This window comes from Sparus aurata, chromosome 7, assembly GCF_900880675.1.
Source record: "Sparus aurata chromosome 7, fSpaAur1.1, whole genome shotgun sequence".
Classification (NCBI taxonomy): domain Eukaryota; kingdom Metazoa; phylum Chordata; class Actinopteri; order Spariformes; family Sparidae; genus Sparus; species Sparus aurata.
In genome coordinates, this window is record NC_044193.1 from 28,665,886 (window position 1) to 28,685,430 (window position 19,545).

A 19,545-nucleotide genomic window follows, 5' to 3' on the forward strand; every position below is an offset into this window, starting at 1 on the left:
AAACACACTGTTTTGTCGTCACAAACACAGCTGGAAATGTCCTGACCTGCCATTTAAAATACCCATTTTTGTCTCCACAAACACGACTAGAAACATCCCAAAACCTTATCAGAAGCTCTCTTTCTGTCATCACGTACATGGACTAAAATGTCCCACTGTCTTATTAAAAAACCCTTTATTTGTCTCCACAAACACAGATGGAAACGTCCTAAAGTCTTGTTGAAAACACTCGGTGTTCACGCAGCAAACCTGCCTGGAAATGTTCCAACATCTCATCAAAAGTATCCAGTGGTTTCACACTTAAAATAGTAAAACTATTGTACATCTTTGCACTAAAACATTAAATTCATTCTTGATTGCAAGTGAGATGAACAGTGTGCTGGAGTTGTTGTCCACGCTTAAAAATTTTGAAACCCAGCCTTAAACTGTGTCCCCACTAGGGATGTATATTGATAAGGATTTTGCGATTCAGAGGCTTTATCGATTCCTGTTTACCGATCCAGTTTTTTAATGATTCTCTTATTGATTCCCAAATAGGCTGAAAAACAAGTAGTAAATGAGTACAGAAAAGAATACAACCTGGTTTATTAATATAAATATTAATTATTCACTGCTGAGAATAAACAATACTCAAAGGAGTCCTCAATAAACAAATAAACAATACTCAAATGAGTAAGATGAGTCCACAAGTCAAGTGGCTAATTGGCTAAGGATAATCCCATAGAGGAACAAGAGGAACAACAAACAAGGAACGGGCAGGGCAGGGCTGATTAAATTAACCTCATTTTTATCATTATCACACGATGTTAGCCAGTTGTTTAATTTTACCTGCTGTGCTAGTGCTAGCACTGGTGCTGCTAAGTGTGTCAAACACATGGCATTGCTGGAGTATAATGCCATGTTGTGTGGCCAAATGCTTGGACATATTAGTTGTATTACCGCCTTTGGCACACAGATCCCTCTTACAGGTATTACAGGTGACGATCCCCGAAGTGTCGTCCTTATTTGTGAAATGCAGCCAGACTTTGGATCGTTTTTGCCAGGAAGACATTTCTCCATAGTGCATCGCACGTAGCAGCTCAGCTCACCTCTGCTCTGCAGCAGCTTGTGTGTGTTTTTGTGTGACGTCAGCAGGGTACATTTGTTTACAGTGGATCGTAAAGGGTTTTTGTTAGCGATTCCAAAGAATCATTTGACTCAGAACCGGTTCCCAAACAAAACCGGTTAACGATGTGCATCCCTAGTCCCCACCAGTATCATCTAACACCATCTAACAGGACATTCAGCTCTTATACATGTAATGTGAATATGTCAATGACACCCATTGTAGAAATATAGAAACATACACATTTGAACATATCTGTCGTAACCTGACAACATTTCACTCTGGCGACTGGACTAATATGTGAGAGAGAAAAAGATCAAATGAAGAGAGATGGTCAACAGTCAGACAAAAGATGCAGGAACCTGGAATAAGTCCAGGTGGTTGGAGGCCACGACTGAACCGATCGACCGTCCTGTTCGAGTGCCAGCCATCCTTTCACCCACGCAGCCTCACGCTGCAAGTGAGGGCCAAAGGTAATATTTAGGGACGCATGGGTACACAGCTAAACTCCAAACACACCGCTCTCTGAAACAAAAGTTGGACCGAGGGAAGAAACCAGAGAACTAAACATGTGGGAAGATATTTTTTTCTCTCTCCCTTTCTGCACAGTAGACATGTGAGACTATAAATATTAGCAATTGTCCACTGGGCCATCACAAGGACTTCACTGGATTATACTGGACGCTCACATAAGAGTTGTGAAACCATACATTTTTTAAATATTGAGAGACTGAATTGATAGAAAACAGGCTGAAAAGGTTCAGAATTCTCTCTTCAAGTCATTCATTTACCATGTTACACTCAGTAAGTGGATGCTGGCTGGTGTTTGCTTTCTGCTTGTCCCTCGTTCTTCTGTTTAGCAACGGGTACTCTGAAGCCTCTGTATACCACATAAAAGGTAAGAAGTACTTCCGTTTCCCTGTAGGATTATTCTAACTGTTGTGTCCATGCTCTAGTCGTTGCTGCTTTCTGTCCGGGGGGCAGAAATGAACACTTGCATTGTGACTAATGGCACCTCCAGCCATTAAACTAACCCCAACTGGCTGACTGCGGACTATGTCCTCTATACTCTGACCTTGCATTCAGCCCCTGTGGGCTCTTCACAGCAGATCAGTGTGTTCTTATTGATCCCCTCCTCAAGGTGACTGACATCCCCAGAGATAGCTGAGGCAGCCTGCAGGAAAGGGAGGATAAGTCAGTGTGGACGCTAGATTTAGCCTGACCTCTTGCAGCAGGGCTTGACGTATTCTGCCATAAGGGTAAACATTTATAGAAGTCTTCCTGTTAAAGATGTGTATTTTTGACCTAGAGCAGGGTCATGCCTGGCACTGAAAAGGAAAAGTACGTTTAAAAATGTGTGATATGAAAGAGATTTATATGTCATTGTGGTTCTGGTTTCTCCCACAGGTGTCTGTTCATACAAAGACAAGTACTACAAACCGGGAGATTCTTTTCGGAGAGGCTGTGACAAGTGCTTCTGTCATGATTTTGGTGTCTACTGCCTCACGTGAGTAGATTATTCACTTCATACTAATCATGGGAACACTAATTGGTTTCCTTTATACATAGCCATGCAAGTGGCTGGTTCTCATAGAGGGAATTTAGACCTGGTAGTCATCTCCATCCTGAGGGATCTGATTACAGCTAGACAGCTCTGAGTCCATCAGTTCACACCTGGCATTAACATGCGTCTCAACATTCATCTCAGGTGACCACTTGTGATTGGTTCCCACTTCGATGCTCTACATGCAAATAAACATGTGCATCACTGGGCGAAATGGACACAATCTTTTATACACAATTAAAGAAAGAATTGATGTTTAACATTTGCAGAATTTACAAGGAGGCCCAAATAGTTAAGCCCTTGTTGTAGACAGTGTTTCACAAAGTCAATAAAGTCTCTAGTGACTCCACAACTCACAAAGTGCATGATTTTTAAAGGGAGTCTGGGAACTTTCTCTGTGGGTGACAAAGGAGAAGCCTATATTGGTTACTGTATTATCTACAAAATTTGACATGTTTAATGTCAATCAAATGTTGCCTTCTTTCCTCGGCTTAATTTGAATAATTAAAGCAGTCGAAACAGTGCGTTCAAATTGACACTTTTTAAAAGGAAAGAAAAAACTTAATGTGTTGCGTTAAATGCTGAACCAACAGGCAGGCATGAATGAGTTTGCTGCGATAAAGTGTCTCAAAGTTTGTTGAGTCTCTCCTCACTCAACAACCCTTAAAATCACACGATGTGTAAGGGAGTCTGGGGATATTGCATTTACCAGTTCAGATGTTGAAACAGATGTTCATGTTCACAAACATCTGTTAACATTGACATGGCCTCAGTGCATCTTTGGGGCATTCACACCTGTCGCCTTGCAATCAGATCACTCAGGATGCGTGTTGGTACAGTCTCATAATCACTCTCCTCCTCATCCATGTCTCCTCTCTGTCCTTCCAGGCCAATGAAGCCCACATCCTGGCCCAGGAAATGTCGGCGGATCAGGACAGAGTGCGGCTATACGATCGTTTATAAAGAAGAGCCACAGGTGGAGTGTCGAGCCTACAGCTGGATAGGATGACGTGCTGGACTATCTTAAACATGTAGATTATGTATGACCTGCCTACTACACACTGTGTATCTAGAGTTGTCATACTTCAATTCTGTGCAGCATAACTTTGATGACGTCACTGTCATGTGTTTTAATGAGGACAAGTCAAATCATGTTTTGATGCTTATTGTCTGACTGAAGGCAAGGGGGTCAAAGGTCAAGGGCTGATTTTTTGTGGATTTCAACCTTTTCTGTTGACAGTGTTTTATTACTTATGTCTTCCATGTGGTGTGTTTGGTCATACATTACATTGGTTCAACACAGTGTACTTATAAGGGTTCAAATCAATGATGTCCAATGATGATCATGATGTGAAATTCACACCCCAAATGCTTCACTTCACTGGAGGGTTAAACACACACTGTACATTTTCAAAGTTACTAGTTTTATATGAGAACATTTAGTATCAAAACATTTCACAGACAGAACTGCATGCTGCATGAGAGCAGAATGGAAATAAGAAGTGTACTGATATTAAAGGGCTGGTTTTACCCATTCAACTTGTTTGTTTGCAACTGCCATTATTCAAGATTCAAGATCAGTTTTATTGTCATTATGTCAGTTAAATGTATCATCATTTAATGGCCAAGATGGTTTAATAATTCTTTGTCATAATTCTCTAAGCTATACACACAAAATAAGAGCTATACAGACTTAAGAATGAATAATATCAAATCAGAAACAAACTATTCATGGTGGAGTGTTGAGGATGAGTTCAGGAGTCTCACAGCCTGAGGAAAGAAGCTGCTCTGTAGTCTGGTGCTAGAGCAGTGGATACTTCTGTATCTCTTGCCAGACAGCAGCAGGGTGAACCGACTGTGGCTGGAGTGGCTGTTGTCTTTTAGTGTCATCTGGGCTTTGTGAGGCAAGAGGCCTGTTGTGATGATGGAGACATCAAAGTGGACTATGATATATATATATATATATATACATGTATATATATATATATATATATATATATATATATATATATATATATATATATATATATATATATATATATATATTTATAACAACTAAATCACAGTCCCTAATATATATATATATATATATATATATATATATATATATATATATATATATATATATATATACCGTATATGATCTTGCTTATTACATATAGTCATTTGATTCATTGTTTGATTTGTGCAGCATCATATACATTTGAAATAAAGTGTAAGAATGTTCCCCATGTAGATCATAAAATCGTCATATCGTCACCTGTGGCAAACCGATGACAAATGGTAAGTATAGGGTCTCTGGGTCGTGACAATTAAAGAAGCACAAAACTAATGAGAAAGTCAATGCCACCATTCATTACCATAAAACGAGCTCAGAGAAACATGTTGAGTGAGTGAGCCCTGATCAGCCTCGATCAGGGTTTTAATGTTGATTAGGAGCTTTCCTTTTACAGCAGCAGGAGGCTCTGTGAGAAAACAAGTTTGGACGTGTACGGAATAGAAAGAGACACTTTCATTTCTTAAAAAAGCTGTGTGAGATAAAGTCTCATCATAACAGTTTACAGTTATTATCAAACGGTTTTTATAGAGTTTTCCATATCCAAATCAAGGGTCTAATGGGTGTAATTGTCTATATTGAACAGTTGAATGAATGAATTTTTTGGCAATAGAAAATGACTTGATGTGACTTACTATACATTTGCACTGCAATTAATCTGCCTTTATTGTTTAAAGTTGTTCATAACACTGTATAAAAAGAACAAAAAAGCATATTTTAAGTACATACGATGTGAAAGATCATGGAATATATACATTTATTACCATTCTCTGATTCAACAGCAAACATTCAATCTTGCTGAATAACACTGCACGTAATGTTGGTATCATATTGACAACTGCATCCTGGCTAGCAGTGTCAAGCCTGTCAGTTGTAGAGGCAATTCAAAATCATATTTCCCCTGAAAGAGCTGCTATCAACAGGACTCAAAGGTGTCACGGTCAAAGGCTTACAGTCGCTACACTAGAAAAAATCCATGTAGACATCACCATAGCAGCATAAAGTACAAGATGGGGATCCATTGTCATCTATCAGGACCACACCACATTCCACAGGAATTCGCAAATCAAAGTGAGTGAAACACAAACTGTCTTCTAAAAAGCTCTCTGTACTCCTCTAGTATAAAAAAAAATAATCAAAAATGCCTTTTTAACGTTGCACAGATTGAGTCTGTGCCTGGTACATTTTGAAATATGCCAGGTTAAGCGTCTGAAAACATCTGGCTGTGAGGACAAGCAGATGGGGATGAGCACTTCAGGGCCTTTAGGAGGCTAACAGGAGGTCAGCCAAGGGTGGCGGAGGCACTGTGCAGCCGTAGCTCTCCTCTCCGGATGATAATCCAACATGCGAAGAAGAAAGTCTGAGAATCCAGAAGCTTCCTCCAACAGGAAGTGGTATTTCTCCACCATAACGTCATACAGGCTCCAGAGTCTCAGTGGACCGACACGACGCAAGTCACCTGCAAGAAACACATGCAATATTACACAGGGATGTAAAAAGGTACCAACCAGAGAGCATCTTACCATGGGACCACTGTGACACCTGTCAACATGCTGCTGTTCCAAATGGATTAATTATTACATAAGTACTCAGTAGTGATTACCACATTATTACATCAGTACTCAGTAGTGATTACTACATTATAACATGAGTACTCAGTAGTTTTTACTATATCATGACGTGAGTAGTCAGTAGTGATCACTAACAGAATGACTGAAACTGGGATACAGTGGTCTGCTACTTTGGACTCAGAACTCAAACCATGACTGCATCCTACACGGTTGTGGCGCTTTCATGATTAGAATATTATATGTATCAGACAAACATACAAACACCTGGCAAAGTACACAAAACTACTTTTGTGGTAGTTCCCGCTACAATACACCAAGTGTCTCCAGGACCATATTTTACCACGATGACATTTACAAAGACTCACAAGGTGAAAAGAATTTCAGCCGTACTGTCGCAGCCGGTAATGATAAAACATTTTTTAGGAAGAAATCACTAAAAGTGAAATCACACAAACACACCACTTCCGAATCAATTAAGGTGAAGTTGCAGACCTACCTCTGCGGCTGAAGTACTCTGAAGAGTATTTTCCTGACAAGGCAACAGCTGGTGGGATTTTACCAAGCAGCTCCGTGATCTGGGCTATATGGTCTGAGGTTACATGCATGGACACACAAATGTATAGTACACATTAACAAATAGTGCATCAATAATTACAATGCACCCACAGTGGAATCTCAATTTTAATCCTGTGTCAGTGGTTTTCGCGCCTCTATTAGTGTCAGTCCACTGTACTGAACATACCTTCCTCCAGGGAGATGGACTCGCTGACTCTGGGCTCGAACAAGGAGTCTCCAGTGACCAACTCAAAGGCCTGAGAGAATGTGAGAGAAAATTAAGTTTCAGATGTGTAGCCAACTAAGCGTCAGTAATGAGGACCAAATCTAAACCACAGTGATTGGTGACTCCAATTTTTACTTAACGGTGACACAAACTGAATTATTTCAACAACAATTGGCTGGATCACCACAAAGTTTGGCACAGATGTTCATGGTGCCCCGAGGAGAAATATTCATGATTCTGATGATCGACTGTCTTAAATCTAGCATCACCAGGGGGTAAAGTTTGACTTATCCACTGAAAAATCTCCAAATTCAAGTGTGGCACATATTTTTTATGGACATTCATGATTTCCAGAGGATGAACTCAAATGAATATGTTGACATGTTGACAGTTTGGCATCCTTTAAATTATGACGGTTACTTGTGGGGTTCCTCAAGGCTCAGCATTGGGCCCATTTGGTTTCAAAACAAATTGTACATGTAAAAACATAAAATGTATTTAACGGCAGATGATACAAATCTAATTTGTTCTGGTCTGAATAATATTCAGAACAGTGGTAAAGGAATTGTAAGAGTTAGTTTGATTTCAACCCCCACTGATCCACTGATGGCACACACAGAGTTAAACTCCTACTATGCGGACAAACTTTGTAATACCTACGTAGAACATTTATAGAACATTGTTTTTAAATCCCAGATCCCAGAGACAGTTTTGACATAATGATGCAGAAATTAAAACATAGAGTCTTGTTTTGTTTATTATACACAGTGTAAATATCCAACGTATGGTATTTCCCTCACCAAGCAGGCGACACTCCAGATGTCAGCAGGTGGGCCGTATTCAGATCCCAGTAAAACCTCTAGTGAGCGATACTGACGGGTCTGGATCTCCTCACAGAAATGTTTATACTGGTCCAAGAAAAAGAGACAGCCATAAACAAACACATTTCAATCAGTAAATATTTGTTATGGGCAATACATTTCCACTTTTACTTTTCGGAGGGTAAATTCTCATGTAACACACACACTTCACTCTTAAAAAATGGAGACAAATGTGTTTTATATGTCATAATTAGTTAGTGTTAGTTGTGTTTTTGGCTATAATTTGCTTCTTTTGTTATAACGAAGTTCACTAGCAAGTCTAACACTGTGTCTGTCTGCTGTTTGGTGCTGAGCAGGTATTGTAGCAGCTTTTCTTTTACTAGACGAAAACAACACTATGAGAGACTGATTATAGCCACTTTGTAATCTTAAATAATTAACATTTTTCTTAACTTTTGAAGCTTTTAAGAACATATGAGACTGTAAAGATGGACCTGTATTGTTGATCTCGATCTAAAATTCAACACTAGACTAATGTATGTCAAACTTTAAGCTTCAAGCTTTATAATGGCCTTATGTAAAGTATAGCGCTAGTACTCACCACCCAGCAGGAGCTGCCCAGGTCTGCAATCTTAACTCTAATTTCCTTTAAACTGTATGGGTTCACCTGCTCCTTCTCTGTAAGAAACAACGAGAATTCATGTGTTAAAATATTTCATTAATTCCAAGACATATTGATAGATAAGAAATATAAATTCTTGAGACTGTTCTGTTATTTTGGATTTGATATCAAAAATACGGCCTTCAGTGTAAACGGAGTAAAGTAGGCTCAGTACATCTGCTCCGTACACACAGCTGATGAACACTGTAGTATTAAAAAAAAACAACTGTGCCTGTGGTCTCTTTCCCAGCTAGTACAGAGGAAGAGCTGCTGCTCCCTGCTGGGACTTTTTGGGACTGCTGCTCCAGACACAGCAGGATGTTTTCAGGCTTGATGTCCGTGTGGATGATTTTACACTGAGTGTGAAGGAAGTCCAGGCCCTGCAGAACCTACAGGAAACACAGTATAACAGTTATGCTGATGCGCCAAACTTTTTCAGATCTTTGACTCTATATGGGCAGACTGATAGAAAATTACAAAAGATAGACAAAAAGGCCTGAGATGTCCCTGCTGGAAAAACCAGCATAGACCAGCACCAAAACACAACATATGCTGGTCTTGCTGGTGATTGGTCAGATGTTTTTTTTCCAGCGGGGTTATCACAAGCCTCTGGATTTTAGTTGTGCAGAATCTACTTAGTGTAAAACCCACAATGTTGTCATAACCTGAGGAAAAATTATTCACTTTCTTGTCGAGAGTCAAATAAGAAAATGGATGACCTACAACTCTCTTGCTTATATGCTAACTATGAGTAGTTGATTTGAAATTGAGCACCGATAAAGTTAGATGGATCAGTCTTCTCCTGGAAAGAAGGTGAATAAGTGTACTTCCCAAAATGTAATTTACTGATGGTATCTGGATTTGATCCAAAGCTAATGAGACATTACTTTGAGTGAGTACTGGGAATAGGAAGATTTCTTTATTTCTTCAGCAGTATTTAAAATATAATTTGTTAGAAATGAGCAGAATATGAAGCCCCAAAACTATAGTGGGGCATTATAAATACTTTCTAGCGCTCACTATACTCTTGGCTGTAACTGTCTTTGGTTGTAGCTCAAAAAGTCAAAGGGCTTAAGTGGACCAACTAACTGGCTGGAGTCTGCCCACACCAAAACATCAGATGATGGGGAAATCATAGCAGGCCGAAGGGCTCTGTTATCCTGCTTTCCACTGAACACGACTGGAAACCAGTCTGAGAGGCCGTCCACACAGGCGAAAACGATCTTTTTTTCTCCGTCTTCCTCGTCATCGTTTTAAGAATATTTGCGTCCACACGGATCCACTGAAAACGACCGAAAACGCTGCAGTTCATATTCCACTGAGGATTTATTTTCGACCATATCAGAGGGTGAGTGTGAAAAGACGAACCAAGACCAAGTTTAATTTGTTTATGTCTAGTGTGAATGGAGTGTGTTTTATGAGGAGGTAGCGAGGCAATCTGAGTTCTTGTGCGTGGTTGTCTTTTTTTGTTGTTTAGTGGGCTAAAGAAAACGTGTAAAAATATTTGCTTTCTTGACATTTTGTGGGTTTACTTTGTTCATTTATTATTACACTAAAAGTTACGTGCTTCTCTGATTGTGTCTGTCATCACTGTTGTTTCTTCACAGTCATAATGTTACTTGATTTTTGGAATGTTTTTGGACTAAAACTATAAAATCGCCCCTTGCAGTCTGAGCAGTTCTTTACCTGAGAAAGCACTTGTTTGACTGAAAGCCCCGTCAGTCCTGGATTCCCGAAACAGAGCTGCCAGCTCCTCAGGTCTGGCCCCAGCAGCTCCAGCACCAGGCACATGTCTGACCAGCAGGCGTCAAGGTCAGTTTAACATGTCTATGAGCTATAAGCAAGCTTTATTGCATGATGCAATGCAATGCTGCAGTGAGCCAACATAGGCTAATGAAAACAATACATTCATTCAATCACACATGTTATGTAACTGATACTACAGTATACTGTATTTGATATTGACACTCTGATTGATTAATGCCTTTTAGTGGCTCTTAGAGACACACCACAAGTTCACACCTCAATACATGATCACTCTTCAGGCCTCAGTGTCAGGTTTTAAATATGCGCCCAGGGAATGACAGCCTGTAGAAAAAAGGATACGGATCCCGTTGACCCCGGCCAGCTTGAACTCATCAAGCAGCTGGACAATCCTCTGACTGGAGGGATGACGGCTCGTAGGTCCACCAGCCTGATTTAGAGAGACAACAGGATGGAGAAAAGTTAGAGAGAGGAGGGGAAGACGGAAGACAGCGTAAGATGTCAGGATAGAGTAACAGAAAAGGTCACTAACACATCGTAGGAGAGCGAGTTCATCTTGTCCTGCCTGGGTGAAGCCAGCTCCACTCTTCAGCACCTTCACAGCAACACGCAGACCTAGCCTGTTAGTAAAGACACCACTTTTTTATTATTTTGTGAAAAACATTGAATATTTTATGAAAAAATAGACAATAATCATCATTAGAAACAAAGCTTAACTTCTCAAGTTGTGTTTATCAAATGAAAAAGAAAAATCTTTAATGGCCTGTACACAGATTATTGGTGGGGAGGGTTTATCTATTTTTTCTTTTTGCTTGAGGTGAGACCTACGTAATTTTTTTCATATTTCACTTCTTATTTTGTTACGTTGGCGACCTCTGGTGGTCTCAGTGAGTATAACTGCAGCAAAGGAGAAAGAAATGTGAAACAGTATGAAGAATGACAAAATCTTAAGTGTTTATAATATATATACTATAATGTTATTGGCCTATCAGGGGTATTCAATTAAAAGTCACTGAGGTCCAGTTACTAAAATTCCCTCCAGGTAAAAGGTCTGAACCTCACAAAGTCCAACTTGTGTCTTTAGTCTACCCCTATGTCCACATTTTCATATGGTTTCAACAATATTTATAGTCAATTTTCAACACTTGTATAGTAACCAACTAGCTATTTTACCATAAATAAATGTAGTCCCAGGCGAATGAATTTAAGGCCTATATTTCAAGTTTAAAAAAGTCAACATATTCAGAGCCTTGAACACCACCTTCTGTCTTTTAATATATATAAATATTAATTCACTTTTCTTAATGGGAGAAATGGGCATGATTGCCCTGCCAGTAATTTAAATCTTGGCTGGATTGGAGTCAGTGCCATTCTCATGCAGATATGTAGGTGTTCACCTGAGAGCATGGAACGGTACTTGTTTTTGATATTGTTCATAGTGGAAAAAGCTGACTCACAGCTGAAAGTCGATCCAAACATGGTCAAGGTGTGCAATGCTACTTTGGTTAGACCAGGGAAAACAGTCTCAGACACAATCTGTAGCCAGAAAGTTGCAGGGTCAGTTGCCTCTCTTAATGCATCATCTCCTTGCAGATCAATGAGCTCAAGCTGTAGAGATCCTGCATGTGCCCACTTGAATGTCTGTGTCCCCTCCTTTGAAAGTCCTCTGACTTCTCTGATGAGGAGAGAATTCTGGATTAGCAGGAGGAGCTGCTGCCCAAGGCTGAAGCTGTCAGACCTTTTACTGAAGTTTCCAATCAGCTTGTTTATGAAGTCAACATAGGGAGAAACATCTCTCTCACCCTGAGTCTGTTCCTGCGTTTGTGGGAAGTGTGTACACTCTCCTTCAAGATCTTCTTTGAAAATGTCCAACTTCCTCTAGAAGGATCCAACAGCTGTCATCACATCAGCACCTGAATTGTTCTGGCCCTGCAGCTTTAAATTGAGCTCATTAAAGTGAAACTCTCGCCAAAAAGCAACCGAGGCTTTATTTGTGATTGAGTATGAGTCAAACCTTCGTGTAAATGCATAATTGCGACAAAAGAGGCACTTTTAAGATTTACCGTAGTTTCGTTTTCGGGCAAGCTAATTTTCACTTTCACAAAAAGTGTCGATCCCCGAATGTGACCTAAGAGGTAGGCGGTCCACCATTACTCTCCTGCCTGTTAGGTTGCACTCGGGGATCAACACTTTTTGTCTGCCATGACGGCGGCAAGCCGGAGGTGCTACTACTGCTAACGTGAGTAGTTCAAAAACAGTGGCGTGCGCAGACTTTTTTAAGGGCAGGAGCGAAAAGAAGGGCACTTTAGCACGCGTTTTGGCTCCCAAGAGGGCACTTTAGCGCACGTTTTGGCTCCCAAGAGGACACTTTAGCGCACGTTTTGGCTCTCAAGAGGGCACTTTAGCGTGCAATTTGGCTACCAAGAGGGCATTTTAGCGCGTGTTTTGGCTCCCAAGAGGCCAGTTTATCATGTTTTCAACCAGCGAAGGGGGCAGTTTAGTGTGTTTTGCCAACCAAGAGGGCACTTTGGCACGCTTTTTTTGGCTCTCAGGAGGGCACTTTAGCGCACGTTTTTCAACAACGACTTTATCTTAAATCATTGGCACATTTAATTTATTTTAGAATTTAAATTCTTTGTAAATTACCAAAAATATGAAATAAATAAATAAATGAATAAATATGACAGAATTATCACTGTAATATTGCATTTTATTGAACTACACAAGAGAAGAAAACACAACCACGCCAACATTTCGGCACTGAAATGTGCGTAAGAGTACTCCTGAGTGTTCGTAGGATTTGTTCTTGCCTAAGAAAAAATCCTAGATAAGAAAAAAATCATGAATGCCACAATCTTCGTAAAATCTTCGTAAGTGGGACTTAAGAACAAATTTGTTCGTAAGAATGGTTCATGAATGAGGCCCAATGTTCTCAATGCTTGTGTTCATGTGTAGAGACCTTGTGGATAATACGAGCAAAGTTTCATGTTGTGTGGAGCCTTCTTAGTGCTCTAAAAATAGTGATTTTGATGCTAGAGTAAAAGTGCCCCTACACCCCATTGAAAATTAGCTTGCCGAAAATGAAACTACGGTAAATGTTAAATGTGCCTCTTTCATCGTAATTATGCATTTACACGAAGGTTTGACTCATAGTCAATCACACATAAAGCCTCGGTTGCTTTTTGGCGAGAGTTTCACTTTGAGGTGTGATGTAACGTCAACCAAAAAAGCAACAATACCAATTTTGTGCTCATCTTGCAGAAAAAGTGCAAACTGTGTTGCTCTCTCACTCTTGAGCTGCTCTAAGAAAGCTGCTATTTCTTTCCGAATGGACCAGAAACGTCCCGGTGCATTGCCTTCACTCAGCCACCTCACATTGTTGTGCAGTAGTAGGTCATTGGCATTTGCCTCAACATCTTCCAGGAATTCTCTCGGGGAAGGTAGGAGGATGTCCTAAGGTAGTTGATGAGTTTCATCATTGTGTTCATTACTTCAGCCAAATCTTCTGAAACAGTCTGATGGATGAGAGAGGGGTAAGCTATGAGATCAGGGTTGTCCTCTTTCATCCGTGGCACAGCCCCCCTCTCTCTTCCCACCATGGCAGGGGCACCATCTGTGGTGACTGAGACCACCTGTTTCAGATCTATACCTCTCTTTCTCAACAACTCCTTTATTACTACATATAGGTCTTCTCCTCTTGTATGTGTCTCAAGTGGTGTTACACCCAACAGGTCCTTACAGAGCTCTTTCTTATCTTTGTGAAGAAATCTCACATACACCAAAAGCTGGGCATTATCAGTAACATCTGTAGACTCATCAGTGGCCAAGGATATGCATGGCTGCATCAAGCTGTGCCAGTACATCAGAACCACCGCCATTTGGCGATGCCTGGCCTGTATGGTTGACCACATGATTAAAGTCATCATCCAAATATGACTAGTGACATATCAGTGCTGTTGCTTGTGTTTTATTATGTGTTAATGACAATATGATACGTATCAAAACACAAGTTTGGTCAATGTGGCCCCGTCAAAATGACTATTTCTTTATCCAAAACACAGAGGCACCATAGAGATCCACCTGGTCAGTTAGACGATCACACACAGTCCAGTTTCTTTATGAAATTGGTTTGTCATTGTGTGAAAGCTCACACTTTCAAATGATATTAAGAACAAAATATTTATTCCATATTACATATTTGTGTGACAAATTGTATTTTAACTAAATCAACTTCATCAAAAAAAAATTACTTTCAGTGATCACTTGTTGCAAATGCAAATAAAGTTCATATATTAAGTTGCAAACAATGACCTGTGTCTACACAGTGATGTGTTAAGCGCCAGTGTTCTCGCGAATGTTCACTATACAAACATCAGGCTAATGTACTGCTGCAACACGAGCTTCTTGGGCTAGTGAACAAGATAACAAACTGCGGGTATTTGTTTTTTTCCAAGATTGTCTTTTTTAAACCTGCTATCTGCAGTGGATGTGGTTTTGTCAGCTGTGAGGAATGGTAAGTACACTATGTGAACTGATTATATTGAATGAGGTTGGCACGAGTGACCAAAAGTTGAAAGACAAAACTGGAAATTAAACGATGAAAAAAAAGGTTTGGCTTCTTAATGTCATTAATGTCTGAAAATAATTCCTTTAAAGTAATATCTAAATAAAGTTGCATCATCACAGATTTTTCATGACCGCCCCCAACCTGACCATTTTTGGACAGTCCCTAATTACAACCTACCGGAGGTCCTGACACAGCCAGACGGTGGAGAAATAGCCCCAGCCGAGTTTAGAAACCACCTGGTATCTTCTGTTGAGGATGTCTCCTATCTGGACCGGGTGGTAACCACCTGAGGAGTTAAGAACATAATGAAATTAAGAATAGACAAAACAATCCATTACCTCACTGTGTATGTGATATTTTAGATGTGAGCTTCAATGGCAAGGCAGCTCTCATGAGTTTGATCCCTGTGTGTACAGTTCCTGACAGGAATGTGAAACCTTATCATCGTACAGTAGGCCTTCACATGTTTCATCTCAGAGAGAGAGGGCTACAATGTGACACCAAAGCTATTTCTGGCATTACAACTTCCTCTAAAGCTATATCGTGTCTGTCGTGAGTAATACATTTCAAATCTGCCAGTGGGACACTGAAAAATGATGATGCATAAGCCTGTATCAGCTCTTTGTCAGCCAGCGCGACGTGCAGTTCTTGGACATAGTCAGAGATCTCGAAATTGAATCTTTTTTGCTACTAAAACTGAACATGATATAAGCCGGAACATGATTTATTACTCTGTCAGGAATCTGTGGTATCACATACTCAAGAGCTTATCTGCTTTAAGAGGTACACGCAGAGACGTGCACAGCTGGCAGGGAAGGGAGGGAGAGCAGGGACCAAGGTCACAATGCTGCATTCAAGTGACCATGATCAGAAAGGGACAGTGGTTGAGTATGGTCACAAGGGTCATAAAAAGCATTTAGTTCACAAATCAGAAAAAATCAAAGTATGGTTTGAAGTTCAATTATTTATGTGACTGTTAAAATGGCACCTAACAAGGTCAACTCCAACGACAGGATCTTATTTAACCTTGTGGCTGATCAAAAATGAAGAGCAGTATTCACACAACGTGATGTGAGTCGATCCTCTGCAGACTGTTTGATTTGAACATTGTAAAAGAACAATTACCATATATATCACAAAAAAACAGGAATAAAAAAACAAATATTGAATGCACTGCAATGAAAGTTTGTGCTGAGATTGAATGTCTCCCAGCAACTGTGTTTTTGAAATGACAATACTTCTATTAGTTTATCAAAGAAAAGGAAGATTTATGTGCAAACGATTTATCGGGATACCAAAGAAACTCTACAGCAAGACATGGCACAACTTAGTAACCTAAAGAAACAACTGGAGAGGGTTCATGCTAACACCAAGCTAACTGCGAGGGATGATGCTGCTAACAAGCAGAAGAGATGATGGCGCCAGCAAGTTGAAGTAACAGAGGTTGGATTTCTCTGGATCTGCCATGACGATGCCTGGACCCCACAGAGTGACCAGCCTTATGATTAGTGAGTATGTGGTTGAAAATACGCAGCAAATTCCTGTCAGAACCAGGGCAGGTTAAGCTAACGTTGTCACAGACGTGCGGTTATGCCTGCTAGGCTATGGTAGCCTTATTATAGCATTAGAGTTACAATTTCACATTTTACCCTACACTTTTTAATCTACACAGACAGTAATATTGCCAATTTGATAACAATATGGAGCTACCACACCAAAATAGGAATGCAGACAAGGTCAAAATCACACCTGCTAAACATCTGCATGATAGGATAATTGTTGTGTGCTCACATTGAGCTGGACAATTATCTGGCTTTATCTCTTAAATACCAATCAGGTTATCATCCTTCCCATCCAAGCACATTGTGTATACTGATGAAAGTGTGGCAGCGGTAAACGGGCACCTCTACAGATGATGAAGTGAGTTCAGAGAGTGCCCTACCATAACAGTATTCTCTGGGGTCCTCAGAGTCCTGGTTATCCTTTGGATCCAGCTGCTCGTGGCATCCAAGGGCCTCAAAACTATTAGACCCAGCTTTACTCCTGCAAACACACACAAACACGTTTACATTGTACATTATAGGGCATTTAGCAGACGCTTTTGTCCAAAGCGACTTACAGTAATTCATACATACATACATTCATACACTGATGGTGGTGGCTGCCATGCAAGGTGCCAACCAGCACATCAGGAGCAGTTTAGGGTTCAGTAACTTACCCAAGGACACTTCGACATGCAACATTCAACATCCAACAAGACGCTGGCTCTACCTCTGAGCCACAGCCGGCCATGTCATTTGAAAACTTGATCCTCTAGTCTCCTGCATTACTGCCCGTGCATCTTCTACATGAAGTGTGTGTGACAGTGTGTGTGTATGTGTCAGTGTCAGGTTGCTGAGGGCAGCCGGGACGGTTGAACTTCTTTCAGAGTTTCCCATACACTCATCTTGCTGTGGAAACTTGTCCCTGTGCCTGGCTAAGAGCGGACCAGCCGCATCGGAAGTTGCACTATTTCTGACTCAACTGTAAATCATTTTGCAGCATGTTCACGCAACCTGATAACCTGATCCCAGCCGCTTTGCATGTAAAAGAGTTTGGGTCATCACGTCACACCTGAAAATACCTTCCACAGTTTGGGACAAAACAGTGCTCTTAGATGCAGTGAGCGCAGTGAGATGTTCAGGATGTAATGTGAAGACTTGTTGAAGCACTTTGATATCCTGCCTGACACTCTAAGCTGCCATTTAAAGTCACCTCCATGGTGTCTATAATAATGCCGGTGCGCTTTATTGGTGCAGCGCTCTGCTAAACTTAACTGCGATGCTGTGGCTATGGAAAATAAAGTTTATGAGCCAAGCTGTGTTTTGATTGGATCAAGCCATAATTTAAGGTTAGATCGCAACATTAAAGAAAAATACACGCTTAGAACAAAACGTGTTTGTGTGTGTGTTTAGGTTTAAGACGGTCTGTCTGCACTTAAGTCACCCATTCGCACACGGCGTTACAATGATTCTTCTACAGTATTAAAAGTAAAGAACACCCAGTACAGTACTCACAGGTGATGCTGCTGAGCAGCTATACACGCCGAGCGGGGACTCCTCTTCATGGTGTGGTTCAGCGGATGCAGCCTGCAGACACAGCAGCCAACCAAAGAGCAGGTACCTGGAATTGAATAAAGTGTTGCACAGGTCCAAACTTTTTTTTTTTTTTGCATAAAGTTAGGAGAGAGACGGATACAGTAGCTGCAGCACCTTTAATGTTGCACCACTTGATAACAGTTGAGCAGCTGAGAGAGCTGCTGGTGGTGGTGGTGGTGGTGGTGGTGTGGGGAAGGTGGGGGTCCGGTTGATCTCTCAGGAGAATGGGAGTCAGCAGGGTCTAAACATGGAAATCCCCTAACTCACCGCCTGTCAGGCCTTTACCTGCTCGTCTGTGCGATTTATATCCTCCTCTCTCTCTCTCTCTCTCTCTCTCTCTTTCTGTATCTGTATTCCTCGATCTCTCTTCAGCATTACTGTGGGAAAGCCACAACAGAGTTCAGCGGGGCTAACAGATGAGAGGAGTGTCGTGTGAAGCCAAACTCACCCAGGGAGGAGAGAGAGTGACAGCTGCTGAGGGTTTTTTTTTTCCTCCACTCGTCTCACGGGGAGTTTGACCTTTGGGCCCACAGGGATCACAGATTGCTAAACCTGGCTTAAGAATGGGCTCCCCGTCCCCCAACACGATATAGAGTATCACAATAAATAAAGTCCAGAGAACCAAGGTGAGCTGAGGTCGGCTGTTTTCAAAACGGGTCATGGGTTCGAGTCCTTTCTAATCTCTGGGGGTACCCATCAGATGTTGGCGCTGGAGAGGAGAGATCCCAGGTGTTAATGTGTGTGTTCGCCATAGAGTGCTCCAGGGGTGGTGTTCTTCCGTAGGCTAACACGGAAGTCCCTGGTTCCCTCATGAAAAAGCCTGTGGGATTTTTTAATTGGATTCTGACAGACGCAACTTCATGACGTTTTTTATTTAGCAAGATAGTCTGCACAGATGAACACAACTTTAATGATTTTTTGAAGTGTCGATGCAATCCACAAAGCTAAAAAGCTAACGTAAAAAACATGACTTCGTTACCACTACTAAGCTTTTTGATACACTATACTATACACACACTCTGATGACGTTCAATGGCCCCGACAATCTCTGTAGTCTCATTCAGCCACTTTTTAGCAACCGCCTTTTCAAAGACATATAAACACTTTACAAAGGGGCATTCACTGACATATTTTATGTTGTAGAACAGAACATTAAAATACCTAGATCTTAGAACTGCAGACCTTATTTCAGGCATTAGACCTCAAACACAAGACGTTTTTTAACCATATAGAATGGACTGCCATGTCCCAGTCACCAGGAGGTGAACGCCTTGTCCGCGCGGTTACAGCTGATTATTGTCTTCTGTCTCTTTTGTCATTTTGAGATATTGCATCATAAATTCAAAATGGCAGAGGGAAGAATAGATGAAAAAAGTACCTCTGAAATAACTGATGAATTTTCTTAACCTCTGAAAACAGGACAGGGGAAAAAAAAGAAAAGAAAGAAAGAAAAGTTAATAAGGTGTCAGGAGGTACTTTGAAGGGGCTCTGTTGAACTTGTGTTGTGCTGGAAGTTTA

The 19,545-nt window shown here is 40.8% G+C and overlaps 1 protein-coding gene across 4 annotated transcripts; it reads right to left on the minus strand.

Moving 5' to 3' along the window:
- Window positions 1-5,353: 5,353 nt before the first annotated feature.
- Window positions 5,354-18,416, minus strand: LOC115584630 (SRSF protein kinase 3). 4 transcript variants are annotated; one of them, XM_030422180.1, is made up of 13 exons: window positions 18,142-18,416; window positions 17,947-18,018; window positions 16,833-16,933; window positions 15,068-15,176; window positions 10,856-10,943; window positions 10,666-10,753; window positions 10,246-10,352; window positions 8,792-8,948; window positions 8,500-8,576; window positions 7,878-7,985; window positions 7,039-7,108; window positions 6,793-6,885; window positions 5,354-6,184 (listed from the first exon to the last, which is right to left on the minus strand). In XM_030422180.1, exons 2-13 carry the CDS (start codon window positions 17,994-17,996, stop codon window positions 5,997-5,999), a joined length of 1,236 nt encoding a protein of 411 aa, XP_030278040.1. In that variant the 5' UTR covers window positions 17,997-18,018; window positions 18,142-18,416; the 3' UTR covers window positions 5,354-5,996. The 4 variants fall into 4 exon arrangements, with proteins under 4 accessions (XP_030278040.1, XP_030278039.1, XP_030278037.1 ...); XM_030422179.1 differs by having other exon boundaries at window positions 17,947-18,052; XM_030422177.1 differs by having other exon boundaries at window positions 17,947-18,416.
- Window positions 18,417-19,545: the final 1,129 nt, after the last annotated feature.

Bases quoted from the DNA above. Each gene is read 5' to 3' on its own strand.
- LOC115584630 (XM_030422177.1), bottom strand. From the start codon at position 18,104: ATGCAAAAAAAAAAAAAAGTTTGGACCTGTGCAACACTTTATTCAATT. The intron at 10,944-15,067 runs GTAGGTTGTAAT...CTTTACTAACAG, and splicing joins TGGCTGTGTCAGGACCTCCG to GCTAGGTCTGCGTGTTGCTG. The intron at 8,949-10,245 runs GTAAAGAACTGC...TGTTTCCTGTAG, and splicing joins TCAAACAAGTGCTTTCTCAG to GTTCTGCAGGGCCTGGACTT.